This window comes from Simochromis diagramma, unplaced genomic scaffold, assembly GCF_900408965.1.
Source record: "Simochromis diagramma unplaced genomic scaffold, fSimDia1.1 OVJJ01000740.1, whole genome shotgun sequence".
NCBI classification, from domain to species: domain Eukaryota; kingdom Metazoa; phylum Chordata; class Actinopteri; order Cichliformes; family Cichlidae; genus Simochromis; species Simochromis diagramma.
The window spans coordinates 506,347-522,345 of NW_024387541.1; the positions used below are offsets into that span (position 1 = coordinate 506,347).

Here is a 15,999-nt window from a genome sequence, read left to right on the forward strand (position 1 = left end):
GCAATTGCACGACTCAAGCGATACGTCAAAGAGCTCAAAGGTCTGACGTACAGAACAAACGAAGTCACCAGTCTTGAGGAGAGGAAAGAGGCAGAGCTTTTCATCATAGCTACTGTCCAAAACGAACTGTTTTCTGAAGAAATCAAAGATCTGAAATCGAAGCAGACAACAACAAGAGATCGTGCAAATAGGTTGCACAAACTGAATCCTTTTTTGGATAAAAGGGGTGTGTTAAGAGTGGGAGGTCGGCTGGAGCATACAGATTTACACCCACACATCAAACATCCAGTGATCTTGCCAAACAAAACCCACATATCAAAGTTACTGATTGAACACTTCCATCAAAGGGTTCATCACCAGGGACGTGGGATGACGATGAATGAGCTGCGATCAAATGGCATTTGGCTATTGGGATGTAGTCACGCAGTGTCTTCCTACATCTACAAGTGTGTCAAATGTAGGAAATTCAGAAGGAATGCTGAGGTACAAAGAATGGCAGATTTACCGCGTGAGAGAGTTGAAGCATTGCCCCCTTTTTCCTATTGTGGAATGGACTGTTTCGGCCCGTTTTACGTTAAGGAGGGAAGAAGGGAACTTAAACGCTATGGTCTGCTATTCACATGTCTGTGCTCTCGTGCTGTGCATATAGAGCTTCTCGACGACATGACCAGTGATGCCTTCATTAATGCTCTTCGAACCTTTATCGCCATACGAGGAAGTGTTCGACAACTTCGGTCCGATCAGGGCACCAACTTTGTTGGAGCAAGACGAGAGTTCTTGGTATCTGTAAGGAAAATGGACCAAGAAAGCCTAAGACAACTAGGTTGTGAGTTTGTCATGAACCCGGCATCTGCCAGCCATATGGGTGGGGCCTGATAAAGGCAGATTAGGACGATTAGAAGTGTTTTGACATCCATTCTGGATCATTCATCCAGAAGACTTGACACTTCATCCTTGCGTACCTACCTTTATGAAGTCATGGCGATCATAAATAGTAGGCCCTTAACAACTCACCTGTTGAACGATCCCACTGGTCCACAGCCTCTTACGCCGAATCACATCCTGACTATGAAGTCTTCAGTGGTTTTACCACCACCTGGTGAGTTTGTGAAGGAAGACCTTTATCTTCGCAAGAGATGGCGCAAGGTGCAATACCTGGCTAATGAATTCTGGACCAGATGGAAAGGGGAATACTTGCTGAATCTTCAGCAGAGAGGAAAATGGTACAAGGCACGGAGAAATGCCAAGATCAACGACATTGTGGTGCTGATGGACAATAGTCTACCCAGAAATGAGTGGAAGTTGGCCAAGGTAACCAAGGTGTACCCTAGTGATGGAATCATTAGGAAACTCGAGCTGCTAATCAATGATGCGACATTGGATGACCAAGGAAAAAGAGTTAACAAGCCAGTGTATCTTGAAAGACCTATCCACAAAACAGTTACCCTACTTGAAGCTGAATAGTTCAGAATTCTTGTCTCTGTGATTTATGTGACTAAGGGACTGTATACACTTGCCTTTACAACGAGGTTCAGTTGAAAAATCATTAATGATTTGGTGGGAGTGTGGCTGCCGTCAGCAGCAGTTATGCAATTTGAGACAATTTTATGGTTCAAGTTACAATGAATAAGTGAAATACCTTATTGTTAATATATGTGCGATGTAATGTATGTTGTTGGTGTAAATACATTTACAAGGGTTTACAGAATGTTTCCGTGGTGGAACCAATGTTTAGTCTGTTGTTTGAGGTCGACGGTATTTTCTGGTACACGCTACACTCGGTAGAGCGCAGCATGCTTTCGTCTCTCTCTGGTGGTGGTAGAGACATGTAGACGCATGCAACGGAGTGTTCGACTATGGGAAAGAGTGACACTACAAGAAGCGTTTCATTTAACCCCTGCAAGTTAATGCGGCCAATGAGGTATGCAATTTGTATATGTTGTGATAGAAAATAAGATGTTTGTTTGTTGATAGAGCGAGTGAGTTTATGGTAACCACGTGTATATGTTAGCATTTTGTGAAGGTCAAATTGTAAGCATTTGTGTTGTTTAATGATGTACCTTATTGTTTATTCTCTATGAGAACAATGTACGGTGGAAATTGATTATTTTATGTTGTTGTACAGTTCTCACGGCATCGTTACGGCATCTCTGGTGGCATCGTTGGTGGCGCCCGTGTGCAATAAATGCCAGTAAATCAAGAACGCCTTGTGTTCGTTTTTCAACTTGGAGGGAGTTACAATTATATTTTTTGATAAGTGAAGTGAAGTTCACTGAACTGAAAGGAAATTTTGGTTTGATGATGGTTGACATGTTTTCCAAATAGAAGTTTTTCCTCTAGTGAGGAGATGCAGGTGCAGCAGAGCATTGCTGGAAGAAATGATCCCAAGGGTGGAATCTCCTGAGAAATCTCCAGAGACCCAGCGAGAAGTAGGGACCATAGCTGACAGCCCAGGCAGGGGTTGAGGTCAAAGGTCATGCTGTTTGGGGACTTACTGGTCATCATGAGAAGATTCTGGAACCACAGCAATGACCATAAAGCTGCACTGGATGGAGAGCTGTGCCACGGGGCTTTCCAGAGGTAACCACGAGGAGATTGTGGACAACATGTGAAATGAGAGAAAAGCTCTTTATTAGTAACTTTTACAACTTCTGGCAGGTTAATGTCTGAACTTTGGAGTGAAACACACCCTTAGTTACAGGAAATAACACCACTGTCTGTAACTAAGTGAATCCACCTTAACACCACCTGTGTGTGTGTGACTGTATTACACTCCCACTGCTGGGAACCTGAACAAGAACCAGAACAAAGTCTAAAATAGAAGCTGACAAACAGCTGCACCACCGAGTGACACTATTTTATAAACTTCACAACAGGTTTCATGTTGTGACCTGTGGAGGTGAAAAGACACAAAACCTGTTTTACAGCTTTTGAGCTGCAGGCAGGATTGAAACACACCTTAGTTAAAAGTCAAACAGCAACATTTTCTCCTCCCCTCACGTCACTCAAATGTGACAAACCAGGAAACAGGAAGTTCTTCGTCCTCAGTAAAGAGAGACGCACAGACGATCAGACTGAGCTCAGACCAAACTAGCAGCTTCCTCTGAGTGAGTCCAGCTACAGGAGAGAAAAGTGGAAAACTCCAACACTGCTGCTTCAAGCTGCTGACGCTCCACACACTGAATGTGAGTTTGAGCAAAAACACGACTCAAAGGAAGTTTCAGTGAAGGTGGTAGAGGAGGGAGGGGAGCCAGGACTGACTGTACTTCCTGTCTGCTGTTTTCAGCTTCACTCACAGACTCAATGGCTTCCAGATCAGAGGAGGATCTCTGCTGTCCGGTCTGTCAGCGGGTCTTCAGAGATCCTGTTCTTCTGTCATGTAGCCACAGCTTCTGTGAAGACTGTCTGAAGAGATGGTGGAGAGAGAGAATAATACACGAGTGTCCAGTTTGTAAGAGAAGATCTTCAAAGGAAAAACCACCTTTAAATCTGAATTTAAAGAACCTGTGTGAGTCGTTCTTACAGGAGAGAGAGCAGAGAGCTTCAGAGGCTCTCTGCAGTCTGCACTCTGAGAAACTCAAACTCTTCTGTCTGGACCATCAGCAGCCAGTGTGTCACATCTGCAGAGACTCAGAAAAACACACCAATCACAGATTCAGACCCATCGATGAAGCTGCACAACAACACAAGAAGGAACTTCAGGAAACTCTGGAGCCCTTAAAGAAGAAGTTAAAGGTTTGTGAAGAAGTTCAAGTGAAGTTTGATCAAACAGCAGAACACATTAAGGTCCAGGCCCGACACACAGAGAGGCAGATTAAGGAGCAGTTTAAGAAGCTTCAGCAGTTTCTAGCAGAGGAAGAGGAGGCCAGGCTGGCTGCACTGAGGGAGGAAGAGGAGCAGAAGAGTGGGATGATGAAGGAGAAGATGGAGGCTCTGAGCAGAGAGATAGCAGCTCTTTCAGACACAGTCAGAGCCACAGAGGAGGAGCTGAGAGCTGAAGACGTCTCATTCCTGCACAACTACAAGGCTGCAGTGGAAAGAGTCCAGCGCTGCCCCCTGCTGGATGATCCACAGCTGCCCTCAGGAGCTCTGATAGACCAGGCCAAACACCTGGGCAACCTGACCTTCAACATCTGGAACAACATGAAGGACATGGTCTCCTACACTCCTCTCATCCTGGACCCAAACACTGCTGATCCAAAACTCATCCTGTCTGAAGATCTGACCAGTGTGAGACGAGGAGGAGAGAGGCAGCAGCTTCCTGATAATCCAGAGAGGTTTGAGAGTTATTGCTCTGTCCTGGGCTCTGAGGGCTTTAACTCAGGGACTCACAGGTGGGATGTTGATGTTGAAGACAGTACATGGTGGGGACTGGGTGTGTTTGCAGAGTCTGTGCAGAGGAAGGGAGACATACAATCTGGATTATGGAGAATATTTTTCTATCAAGGTAAATACTACACACGCTCACCATCAGCTCCTCTCACTGATCTCTCAGTTCAGAAGAAGCTCCAGAGGATCAGAGTGAATCTGGACTGGAACAGAGGAAAGCTGTCGTTCTCTGATCCTGATACTAACACACACATACACACCTTCACACACACTTTCACTCACAGGATGTTTCCATACATTCGCACTGTTGATGGTGATAAACTGAAGGTGTGTCCATTGAAGGTGTCAGTGTCAGTGCAGCAGATGAGTTGAGGATGATGATGTTTCTAATGTTGTTTCCTGTCAGTGAGTTGAAGCTGTTAAACTGCAGCTGTCCTCCTGCTGCCTCGTTGTTCCAAAGCTCTTTGTTTCTCTTTTAGTTTCACTGTTTCTTTCTGTTTCTGCTGTCCACCTTTTCACATGGAAAATCATTTCACTGTTTCTCACTGAATGACTCCCCAAACTAGATTTGAAATTCTATCAAGTTTCTAATCATTACAAGTGATTCATGTTTCTATTTGATGTGTAAATGGAGATGATTTAGTTTGCTGGGATATGGACTGACATGTGTTGAATGGGAGGAGCAGTTTGTTGTTGTCTTCTTGTCTGTTTATGACAACAATAAATATGTTGTTGAAACAATGATTCATGTTTAACTCCATATATGAAATGTTTCTGATCTTTGAATTCTGTTTGATTAAAGACTTTCTTCATGACACAAATGAGATTTCAGTGTATTAACAGAACTAAATAAGCTCAGAGTTGAAAGGCTGGAGTATTATGTACGTGCTTCACTGTCAGGATCTTCAGGGGGATTCAAAGGGAAACATCAAACTGCTGTAATGAGATAAACTAGTTGGGCTGAACACACTTATCTGTAGTTTGTCTCCATCCAGGATCATCAGAATATAATGAACATGTGTGAAGAGCCACAAAATGCTGCTGCCCTCTCAGCATGATGAGCTCCAGCCTTTGTTAGCAGGACAACAGGAAACATGAGACAACTTTCAGAGACAGTAACCAACTGTGGCCACAAGATGGCAGCAGCTGATCTGAGATCCTTTATTGGACAGAAGGACTCTGCTCTGTGATGTCATCAGAGAGACGGCCTTCACCCTGATAGATCTGACGTCATGTCTGCACTGCGATGATGAAAGCTGATAAACACATTGTTATTGATCCATGAAATCACCTCTGTCCTCTCAAGTGTAGCTGTTTACAGAGCTGAAGAAGTCCTTCATCATCAAAACAGACAAACATGTATTTCCTGTATTAAGTGACGTCGTCCTCACTCTGACCTCTTACATACATTCTGTTCAGTTTTCCTGCTGTAAGAAATAAACTGTGTGAAAATAGAAATGCAGGGAAACATCCATTAATCACAGCTGAGCCGTTTGTTTCTGACTCACATTCAATGAGGCTTCAGGTGTAAATACCTCAGAAGTGTTTGTGAGTTCAGTAGAAGCAGACCCAGTCGACCATCATGGCCTCCACAGCACTACACAATGCAACAGAAAGGCCTTCATCATCTGCTGAACCATCTCTGAACCACGACGCTCTCCCTGCATCTAAAAGCTGTTAGTCAGGATGAGATGCTGCTGTGATCGCTCACAATTTACCTGTGAGACCTTTGTAAATATTGTCTTTGTTTCTGGAGGAAACACCTTTAGTCTGTTTGTATTTGGAGTGCAGATCTGGGCGTCCATCACTTTAACCTGCACACGTTTAGTTATTGAGTGTAGTTGATGTTTGGCAGCATTTTATAAGTGACAGTTCATGAACGGTGAAGGAACAGAGGACGCCTGACCATCCTACCTGTGTCAGTAAGAAGACTTTCATCACAACTTCACAACTTAACACGACTGAAACCTGAATTCAGTGTTGCATAGTTTACTAACAGTGTGTGCTGACACTGAAGTTAGCAGTTTGTTTCCTAAGAGCTGCTGGGACAAACCACAGTGACCGGCTACAGAGTTTAGTTAAGGTGGTTCTAACATGTGACCTGTTGAATTATTTACAGGGATTTATTTTTCATTTAAAGCATCATTTGTGAAGTTTTTATGAAGTTTACTTCTTTTATGTTCTTTGTGTAACGTTTAGATTTTCTTCTCTTGTGTTTTAACTCTTCAGGTTTCCTGTAACAGAGATGTAAACCACCGTTTTCTGATGGTGCTGCACTGTGACATAAACACTGCCACTTTATTAGGCACACCTTGCTGACTGCAGGTTATAACCCCTGCTGGAAACATCCCCACAGATTTGGATCCTTATTGCCATGACAGCACCACACAGCTGCTCCAGATGCTGCAGGATGCTGGTCAGGGCTCTAACAGTGAAACTTTACTGAAAGTAAGAAACCTGAGAGGAAATAAACTTTGACTTTAGTAAGCTGAGCTCTGAAGCTGTGATGGAGCTCAGTCGGTGTGAAGGCGGCTGCTGTGTAACAAATGTTTGTCTGAGGTGCTGCGACTGATCGTGGTCATGTTTATTTAAAGAAGTCACTGATGAAGCAGGCTGTGCAGTCCGAGCTCTTCATCAGTTAACAGTCCTCCAGAGCTGCTGCAGGGAGCTGACTGTCCTCCAGGTGGCGCTAAGTGAACAAAGTCCAAAGAAATAAACTTGGACTGTTTTTTGAAGCCTAAATAAAATGTGAATAAACTTTATAGATACATTTGAAACCAGCTACTCTGTGACTTTACACACTCACACAGTAACAGAGCTGATTCCTGATTGGAGCAGCACAGAGTTAGTTTTCTTTTCTGGCTGTGGATTGGTTCGTCAGGATTTCCCCCTTTACAGGTTTTAAAAACAATCTCTGTTTTTACATTTTTTGACCTCCTTCTTGTGTCTAAAGGTGAAGCAGCACCAGCCTCCTCTGATCCTCATGTTGTAGCTCTGTGTGTCCAGCAGGGGGCAGAACACCTCCAAACTGTGCCAGCAGCTGTCAAGACTTTGTTGGTTATTGTCATTTCGTGTTACACAGCCTGAAACGAAATACTGTTCCTCACCAGCCTCTACAGTGCAATAACCAACATATTTTAAAAAGAATAAATACAGTTTAAAGGGAATAAGTTTAAAAAAGAGCAGCAAAAAATGAATCATGATTCATGAGTCAGTAAAGTGATTCTCGAGTATTGAACGATTTGTTCATGATTCGCGCATCTCTCTGAGATAACAAGAAGTACAGGAGGATTATTTTCATCTGGATTCAGTTTGTCTGTGTGTGTGAAGGAGACACGAGGCTGGGTGGACACTTAACATCTGTAATCCAGCTGTGACAGAGACAAAGAAGTGTAATGTGTGTATCAGTGTGGTGTGTTGTAGTTTCAGGAGTCAGGATGCAGCTACAAAGCTTCTTGTTCAGTGTATACAAACAGCTGTAGCTCCATAAAGGCAGCATGCAGAGACTCACAGTGTCTTATAATGAGAGGCTGCTTTCTCTCACACATTATGTTCACTTGTTATCAGCACATGTTGTTGTTCTGTGGAAGCTAACATCTTGTAGTTTCTGACACTTTGCATGTTTAGCATGAGGCTAAAATTCCCCCTCAGTGGGTCACTGGTGACCTGCTGGATGTTCAGAGGTTCATTAAATCCAACATGACTAAAAACTCAAATGTCAAAGGAAATAAACAAAATATTTAAAGTCAATCATTCTGATCATAATTGTACTTTGACCTTTAACCTCTCTGCTCTGTGTTGTTTCCTCTTTCAGTCCAGAAAACCATCACAGCTGAGTCTGGACAGGACGTCACTCTGACATGTCGAGCTCCAAACAACAACATTAGAGTAATAAAGTGGGAGAGATTTGACCTGAAGCCAGATTATGTGCTTTTGTACCAGGATGGTCTCTCTGATTCAACACACCAGCATCCATCTTTTAAGAACCGGGTGGATCTGCAGGACAGACAGATGAAGGATGGAGACGCGTCTTTGATTCTGAAGGATGTGACAGTTCATGACGCTGGAGCATACGAGTGTCGTTTCTTCATGGAAGTCCATCAGCAGCCTCAACCTGATTGTTACAGGTGAGTAGAGTTGAGTGTGTGTGTGATCAGAGGTGAAGCTGCTTCCTGGTTGTTGATGTTTGTTTGTTGTATGGATGAGCTGGTGGATGTCAGAGGTAGACAGATGTTTCTCCAGCTGTTGTCTTTGTGGCTGGTAGTCTAGAGTTGTAGAGCAGCATTGTTTGGTTAGAGCAGAAACAAAGACATCTATGAATCCGTCTCTTCCTCTCTTGCTCTCTAACTCGTCTGTAAACATGTGTGGGGAAACTCAATGTTAAAGCCTACAGCTGGAGGGGGAGGGGAGGGGTGAAGCTGGTGGTTGTGAGTCTGTGAAAGTGAATCACAGTCAACTACAGCCCCTTAAATTGCCTTATTACTCGATGCTGAGAAAGCATTCGAACGGGTGGAGTGGGATTATCTGTTTTATACTGTAAATAAATTTGGATTTGGCCCTAATTTCATTTCATGGATTCAGTTACTTGACTCCTCACCTATGGCACGTGTTAGAACAAATTTGTTATTCTCTTCTTATTTCCCACTTCTCCGTGGTACGAGACAAGGATGTCCCTTATCCCCTCTCCTTTTGCGTTATCAATTGAACCATTGGCGATTAAACTGCGAGCTGACAGTTGCATTAAGGGCATCTTCAGAGCTGACCAGGAGCACAAAATATCCGTATATGCTGACGATCTCCTGCTGTATATGTCAGAGCCTTTATAACACTGAATAAGCATATCCCTGCATTTATTTGGAACGGCAAAAGTCCATGAATTCGTAAAGATTTCATGCAGAGAACTAGGCCAATGGGTGGATTAGCCTTGCCAATGTTTCAGTGTTATTATTGGGCAGCAAATATTCGAAATATGCTGGATCAGTAATTTTACCACAGAGACTCCAGCTTGGCTCCAAATTGACTCATCCAATTGTGGCAAAATGTGCCTATCAGCTTTGTTGAGTTCAGCTCTCCCATTAGAACTGTACACCTATAAATGTAACCCTTTGTTGTATGACTCGCTCAGAATCTGGGTGCAATGTAAGGTTTTGGTTACACTTAATGTCAATTAAAGCACCTATCAGCTCAAATCATATGTTCCCACCCTCCATGATGGACTCTGCCTTTAAAATATGGGAAGGTAATGGACTTAGAAATATCAAAGACCTTTTTGCAGATGGAATTTTTCTCATTCACGCAGCTCCTGAAGCAGTTTAATGTTCCTCGCAAACATTTTTTCCGCTATTTACAAGTTCACCACTTTGTAAAGAGTCGATTTCCTTCATTTCCAGAAGTACCTGAGGAAACTTCTTTGGATAAAATTATTAATATAAACACTCATAAGAGAGGGGCGATTAAAGAAACGTATGCTATATTATTAGATCTTCAATCTCCTTCTCTCTCCATCCTTAAAGCACAGTGGGACAAAGACCTTGGGATGACTTTAACAGATGAACTCTATGTTTTCTCCATAGGGTACACTCTTCTTCTATATGTGCCAGACATGGGCTGACCCCCTGTGTAACAGATGTAAAGCAGAAACAGGTTCACTCCTTCATAGTTTTTGGACATGCCCCAATCTTCATAACTATTGGGTGTCTACCCATATGGAAAAGATACATATAAATCTTATAAAGTTTGTATCGGTCTTGTGTGAAGCTTTTATGAAAAGCATAAAAGAGTGAAAACAGATTAAGATCATTTAAAAATTATATAAATGAAACTTGTATGTTTTGGATATTTACTAAAACAATATAAGAAAGTAATGAGAAAGTGGCCACTTTCATGAGTAAATCATATAAGCCTTATATGATTGACTGTATGAAGTAGGCCACATCTTATGCAAGTCTTATAAGTTTTTTCTATTTCTTTTCCATATGGGTATATTTAACACCTTTTCAGAGATATATAACGTTAATTATGATCCCTCTGCTCTAATCTTTGGGGTGATACCTCAAAACATCACTTTGCCAAAATACTATTCAAATTCTATTGCCTTTGCTTCACTCACTGCAAGGCGCCTTATACTTTTAAGATGGAAGCAGGAAGCTCCTCCCACACATGAACAGTGGCTTGCAGAGCTCATGAAGTTTTTGCATTTAGAAAAGATGAGATATACACTGGTAGGTTCAACCACCAAATTTCTTGAGGCATGGCAGCCTTTTCTAATGTACATGGAAACATTTAAAATGACCACATTGTCATGACCAGATACCATCCATCCATTTTATTTTTGTGTTTGTTGTTTGTTTGTTTTTTGTTTTGTATGTTCAAAGTTTTGCTATTAACATGCTGCTGTAACTGAAAATAAAATGAAAAAATAAATAAAACTCAAATGTCAAAGGAAATAAACAAAATATTTAAAGTCAACCATTCTGATCATAATTGCACTTTGACCTTTAACCTCTCTGCTCTGTGTTGTTTCCTCTTTCAGATCAGAAAACCATCACAGCTGAGTCTGGACAGGATGTAATTCTGCCATGTCGAGCTCCAAACAACAACATCTTCGCTCTAGAGTGGGAGAGAGCTGACCTGAAGTCAGGAAATGTTCTTTTTCGAGTTGGTTGTGATATTATTCTAGATGACCAGCATCCATCTTTTAAGAACCGGGTGGATCTGCAGGACAAAGAGATGAAGGATGGAGACGTGTCTTTGATTCTGAAGGATGTGACGATTAATGATGCTGGAACATACGAGTGTCGTTTCCTCATGGTAGAAGCACGCTCATTCAAACACAGGTTCAAGGTTCTTTATTTGTCACATGCATAGTTATACAAGTATAACACACAGTGAAATGTAGCCTGACACGCTCCTCGACATGTGCAAAAATTGGGGGGGGGTGTAGAGGAAGAACATTATATATATATATATATATATAGTATATACTTTGGATGAATGTGCAGTAGTAGCAGCAAGCAGGTGAATTCTGGATATTAATATGAATAGACATCTGACTATTTTACAGGATAGACAATATAAACATATTTAAAATTAAAGGAATTGAAATGTACATTGTGCCTTGGTTTAGAGTGTCTGGAAGAGTCCTGACTCAGTCAATTATAGATGATGTGAGAGGGCGGGTGTGTGTGTTTAGGGCCCGGATGGCTTGGGGATAGAAGCTCCTCTTGAGTCTCTCTGTCCTTGCCCGGAAGATGCGGAACCTTCTACCAGATTGCAGAAGTTGGAACAGTTTGTTGCCAGGATGGGACGGGTCCTTCAGTATCTGCGCTGCTCTAGTCCGGCATCTCCTGGTGTAGGTGTCCTGAAGCGGGGGGAGAGCAATCCTGCAGCAGCGTTCTGCTGTACGGATCACTCTCTGGAGAGCTTTTTGGTCATTCACACAGCTGTTCCCAAACCACGATGTCATGTTCTGTGTGAGGATGCTCTCCACAGCGCCTGTATAGAAAATCCTGAGGATCTTTGGAGAGACCCTGAACTTCCTCAGTTGTCGTAGGTGATACAGGCGCTGCCTAGCCTTTTTGGTCTGGACCTGAATGTGGGCAGCCCATGTCAGGTCTGAGGAGATGTGGACACCAAGATGCTTGAAGGACTGCACCCTCTCCACTGGAGCTCCATTGATGATGATGGGCTTGTAGTCTCTGTGCTGACCCCTTCTGAAGTCCAACACCAGCTCCTTGGTCTTGCTGACGTTCAGCTGGAGGTGGTTGTCCTGGCACCACGATGCCAGATTCTTCACTTCATCCATGTAGGCCGCCTCATCGTTGTTGGAGATGGCACCCAACACCACTGTGTCGTCAGCAAACTTCACAATGGTGTTGGAGCCATGGGTGGCCACACAGTCTGAAGTGTAGAGGGAGTAGAGCAGTGGCGAGAGGACACATCCCTGAGGTGCTCCTGTGTTGATGGTGATGCTGTTGGAGAAGCACCTGCCCACCCTCACCACCTGAGTTCTGCCAGTGAGGAAGTCCAACACCCACTCACACAGACGGCTGTTAAGTCCCAGATCCCTCAGCTTTGTGAACAGTCTGCAGGGCACTATTGTGTTAAACGCTGAACTGTAATCAACAAACAGCATTCGCACATAGTTACCCTGTTTCTTGTCCACGTGGCTGAGAGTGGTGTGTAGGACGTGGGCGATGGCATCCTCTGTGGATCTGTTGGATCTGTAGGCGAACTGCAGCGGATCTGTGGTGTCTGGGATGGAGGAGGAGATGATGTTCTTCAGCAGCCTCTCAAACACCTTCATTACTACCGAGGTCAGTGCAACTGGCCGGTAATCGTTCAGGGATGAGGGTTTGCTGTTCTTGGGCACAGGGATGATGGTGGATCTTTTGAAGCATGTGGGGACCACAGACTTCGCCAGGGACTCGTTGAAGATGTAAGTGAACACACCTGCTAGCTGGTCAGCACAGCAGCGCAGCAGACGGCCGGTGATGCCGTCTGGCCCCGCCGCTTTCCTTGTGTTCACTCTCCTCAGTGCCGCTCGGACGTCATGCTCCGCGATGCTGGTCACCGGGCTCTCGCTGATGACGTCACTGTCCTCGGTAGTCAGGCGGTAGATAGCATTAGCCGCCTGGCTAACCTCGAAACGGGCGTAGAACTGATTCAGCTTCATCAAACTGGTTGTTGTTCCTCCAGGTGAGTGAGTAGAGTTGAGTGTGTGTGTGATCAGAGGTGAAGCTGCTTCCTGGTTGTTGATGTTTGTTTGTTGTATGGATGAGCTGGTGGATGTCAGAGGTAGACAGATGTTTCTCCAGCTGTTGTCTTTGTGGCTGGTAGTCTAGAGTTGTAGAGCAGCATTGTTTGGTTAGAGCAGAAACAAAGACATTTATGAATCCGTCTCTTCTTCTCTTGTTCTCTAACTCGTCTGTAAACATGTGTGGGGAAACTCAATGTTAAAGCCTACAGCTGGAGGGGGAGGGGAGGGGTGGAGCTGGTGGTTGTGAGTCTGTGAAAGTGAATCCTGCCGCTGCCATAGTTGGTGAAAACGTACTTAGTGCAGACACAAAACGTCCATCAGCTTCAAAGTGTGTCAGAAAAATGTCCACATGGTGACTGATGGATGAGAGAGGTCCCATTGTTGTTGTTGTGCACAAATCATTGAACAACACAAACACTTAGAGCTGCTTTCAGTGCTGCCTGTTTTGTTACTGCACACATTTCTGATGGTCCTACAGTCCAACGTAGCAAACATCTCCCTGAAACCTCCTCTTAGAGACCAAAGGTTGGATCAGAGCGAGCAGCTGAAAGGACACATCTATGAATGCAGTCAGAGACTTTCTCACAACCTCACACTTCATCTCATCACATTTACACTCAGGTTCTCTGTTAGTCACTGAGATTACAGACTCGCACATTTAAAATAATCTGAATGTTGGATCAGATGAAGTTAATATTTTCTATTTCTTGAACATATGTTTAATTAGCATGTTGCTAAAGCTTTAAGTAATGCACTGGTGACCTGGTGTATGTTAACAGGTCAATTAATCAAATCCAGAATAACTCAAATGTAAGCTAAACAGCATAAATATTAAACATAAACAACATCATATTTCCCCCATGGCACAGTCACAGCACTTCCTGGAGTTTCTCATTTGATCGTTCATCGACACTCATGACTTACAGAGACTCTGAACATCAAACACAGGAATAAAACAAGCAGTGAGCACAACAAAGGATTATTAAAGCAGGAATATTAACTCTATTCTAACTCTAGTAACTCTACACCAGGAAACCACCAAATCTTCTGCAAATGTGATTTTAACCAGTCAAAATGTTTTTGGATATTTATTTAGTGTAGAAACCTAAAAAGTCAGTTTTATTTTAGATGTTTGGTTGTTTTGAACAATTATATCAAACTGTAAGTATGATGTTTGGTATATAGTGTTATATATTGCATGGTATTGATATATTGCACTGTTTGAAGTGCTTTGTATATAAAAGTAGTAAACTGTGTACACAGTGTTTGGTGTGACAGAGCTGTTGTCACTGAATCACAGGTTCAGATGTTTCAGCCTCATAATAAACAAACACGTTTTCAGAGAGTCGAGGATTTGACCTTCCAAAAGTCTCAGACATGTTTTAATGAGCTCTCACAGTCTGCAGCCAAACAGGTCAAATTATAAAGAACAGCTGGATCAACCCAACATGACCTCTGACCCCGAAGCAGCTGTTAGACCTGTGTATTTGAAAAGAATTATGATTTTTTTTATGGTGAAAGCAAGATTCAGATCATGTTTTTAAATAAAAGGCAGAAAAATCAACATTAACATTTTCTCACTTTATAAAGATTATGAATGATTTTTTCATCTAATCTCCTGAACTAGAAGAGGACACCTCACAGCTGTTTCTCACCTGCAGGTCAGACAGGAGGACACAGAGATGAACTGTGAGTCGGACGATCTGAGGACAGACAGAAACTCTCCTGAACATCCAGCAGTCGACTCTGATGATCATCATGTTCAGACTCGGACCAACAGTGTGTGTCTGTGCTGTCAGTGACTCTGAACTACAGCTTATTCATCTTCAGGCTGTTCATGAGATTTACTGACACAAAGTCAACTGTGTTACAAACACACATGAATTTCTGATCTCAGAGTCAGTGAGTGTTGGAGCTTCAGGTTAGGCAAATTAACTATTTTATGTTGGTGTGATTGTTTATTAGCTTCATGTGACTTTTTCTTCTTTAAGTACAGTCCACTGGAAAACACTTTGTATAAAAATCATCTCTTTGGCTGACATTTCTTTAGTTTGTAAACCAATCTTACCCAGTTTAACAGATTGTACAAACTGTTAACGTCTCAGGTATTTCTCTCTCTCTGATCCTGCACTGAGAAGTTTGACAACCTCTTCAACTTTTCTTTAACATGACACACTGTTCAGGTCAGATTTAAACTGCTTTGACCTTTGACACCAGCAAAACATCCTGAACAACTTTGCTGGGTTGAGACCTGATTACTTTTCATAAACAGACCCATGAGACTCAAAAATATGAAACATATTGTCACATTTTATACTGTTGTATAGATGATGCAAACTTTTGTGCACCGATGCTCTGATCTCTGGTCTGACCAAAGCTTTAACTCCAAACATCTCTCCACTGTTAGAGCTTCTGCACTGTTTCAGGTTCAAATCATGGTTCATATTTTCATGGCCTGATGGTGTGACGCCTCCACCTACATCACTGAACTGCTCCACTTCTGTACTCTTCTCTCTGTGGCCTTCTTGAAATGTCCTCTTGGTGTTTGTGGGGTTTTTCTCAGTTCATGTGTGCCTTATAAGAGTTTGTTTTTTAAAGACAATGACAATCAGTGAATTCCTTCTGTGATTGAATGAAATATGAGCACTATGTAAGTGTGTAAGTGTTAATAAAGATTTACATGTACCTGTTGAATTCTCTTCTCATTGTTTTTGTCCCTCCAATAACAGACAAACCTCTGTTTCTGAAGTGCCTTAGAGCAACGTCTTCCTCTGTAACTGAATGCTGTGGGTAAACATGTCTTTACTTCTGTGCCTGAAAACAACATCTCCCTGTAGAAAGTGAAGGCTGAGCTCACTCAGATCACTCAGTCAGATCAACTGAGCTTAGAAATAAATTGATTTGTTGATTTT

At 42.7% G+C, this 15,999-nt stretch overlaps 1 protein-coding gene and 2 long non-coding RNA genes across 4 annotated transcripts; all 3 read left to right on the top strand.

Annotated features, from left to right (window-relative positions):
• The first annotated feature begins 1,337 nt into the window (after nucleotides 1-1,337).
• LOC120727401 lies at nucleotides 1,338-2,200 on the top strand. The gene is made up of 2 exons (XR_005694520.1): nucleotides 1,338-1,921; nucleotides 2,126-2,200. It is a non-coding gene; the product is annotated as an uncharacterized LOC120727401 (long non-coding RNA).
• Nucleotides 2,201-2,860: 660 nt separating this feature from the next.
• Nucleotides 2,861-7,522, top strand: LOC120727384 (E3 ubiquitin-protein ligase TRIM35-like). Of its 2 annotated transcripts, XM_040021617.1 has the most exons (3): nucleotides 2,861-3,185; nucleotides 3,287-4,447; nucleotides 6,559-7,522. In XM_040021617.1, exons 2-3 carry the CDS (start codon nucleotides 3,304-3,306, stop codon nucleotides 6,567-6,569), a joined length of 1,155 nt encoding a protein of 384 aa, XP_039877551.1. In that variant the 5' UTR covers nucleotides 2,861-3,185; nucleotides 3,287-3,303; the 3' UTR covers nucleotides 6,570-7,522. The 2 variants fall into 2 exon arrangements, with proteins under 2 accessions (XP_039877551.1, XP_039877550.1); XM_040021616.1 differs by lacking the exon at nucleotides 6,559-7,522 and having other exon boundaries at nucleotides 3,287-4,777.
• Nucleotides 7,523-10,840: 3,318 nt separating this feature from the next.
• LOC120727405 lies at nucleotides 10,841-15,781 on the top strand. Its single transcript, XR_005694524.1, has 3 exons — nucleotides 10,841-11,165; nucleotides 12,998-13,026; nucleotides 14,749-15,781. It is a non-coding gene; the product is annotated as an uncharacterized LOC120727405 (long non-coding RNA).
• The last annotated feature ends 218 nt before the right edge of the window (nucleotides 15,782-15,999 follow it).

What these genes read in the sequence shown, in the direction of transcription:
- LOC120727384 (XM_040021616.1), top strand. Translation starts at nt 3,304, where the DNA reads ATGGCTTCCAGATCAGAGGAGGATCTCTGCTGTCCGGTCTGTCAGCGG.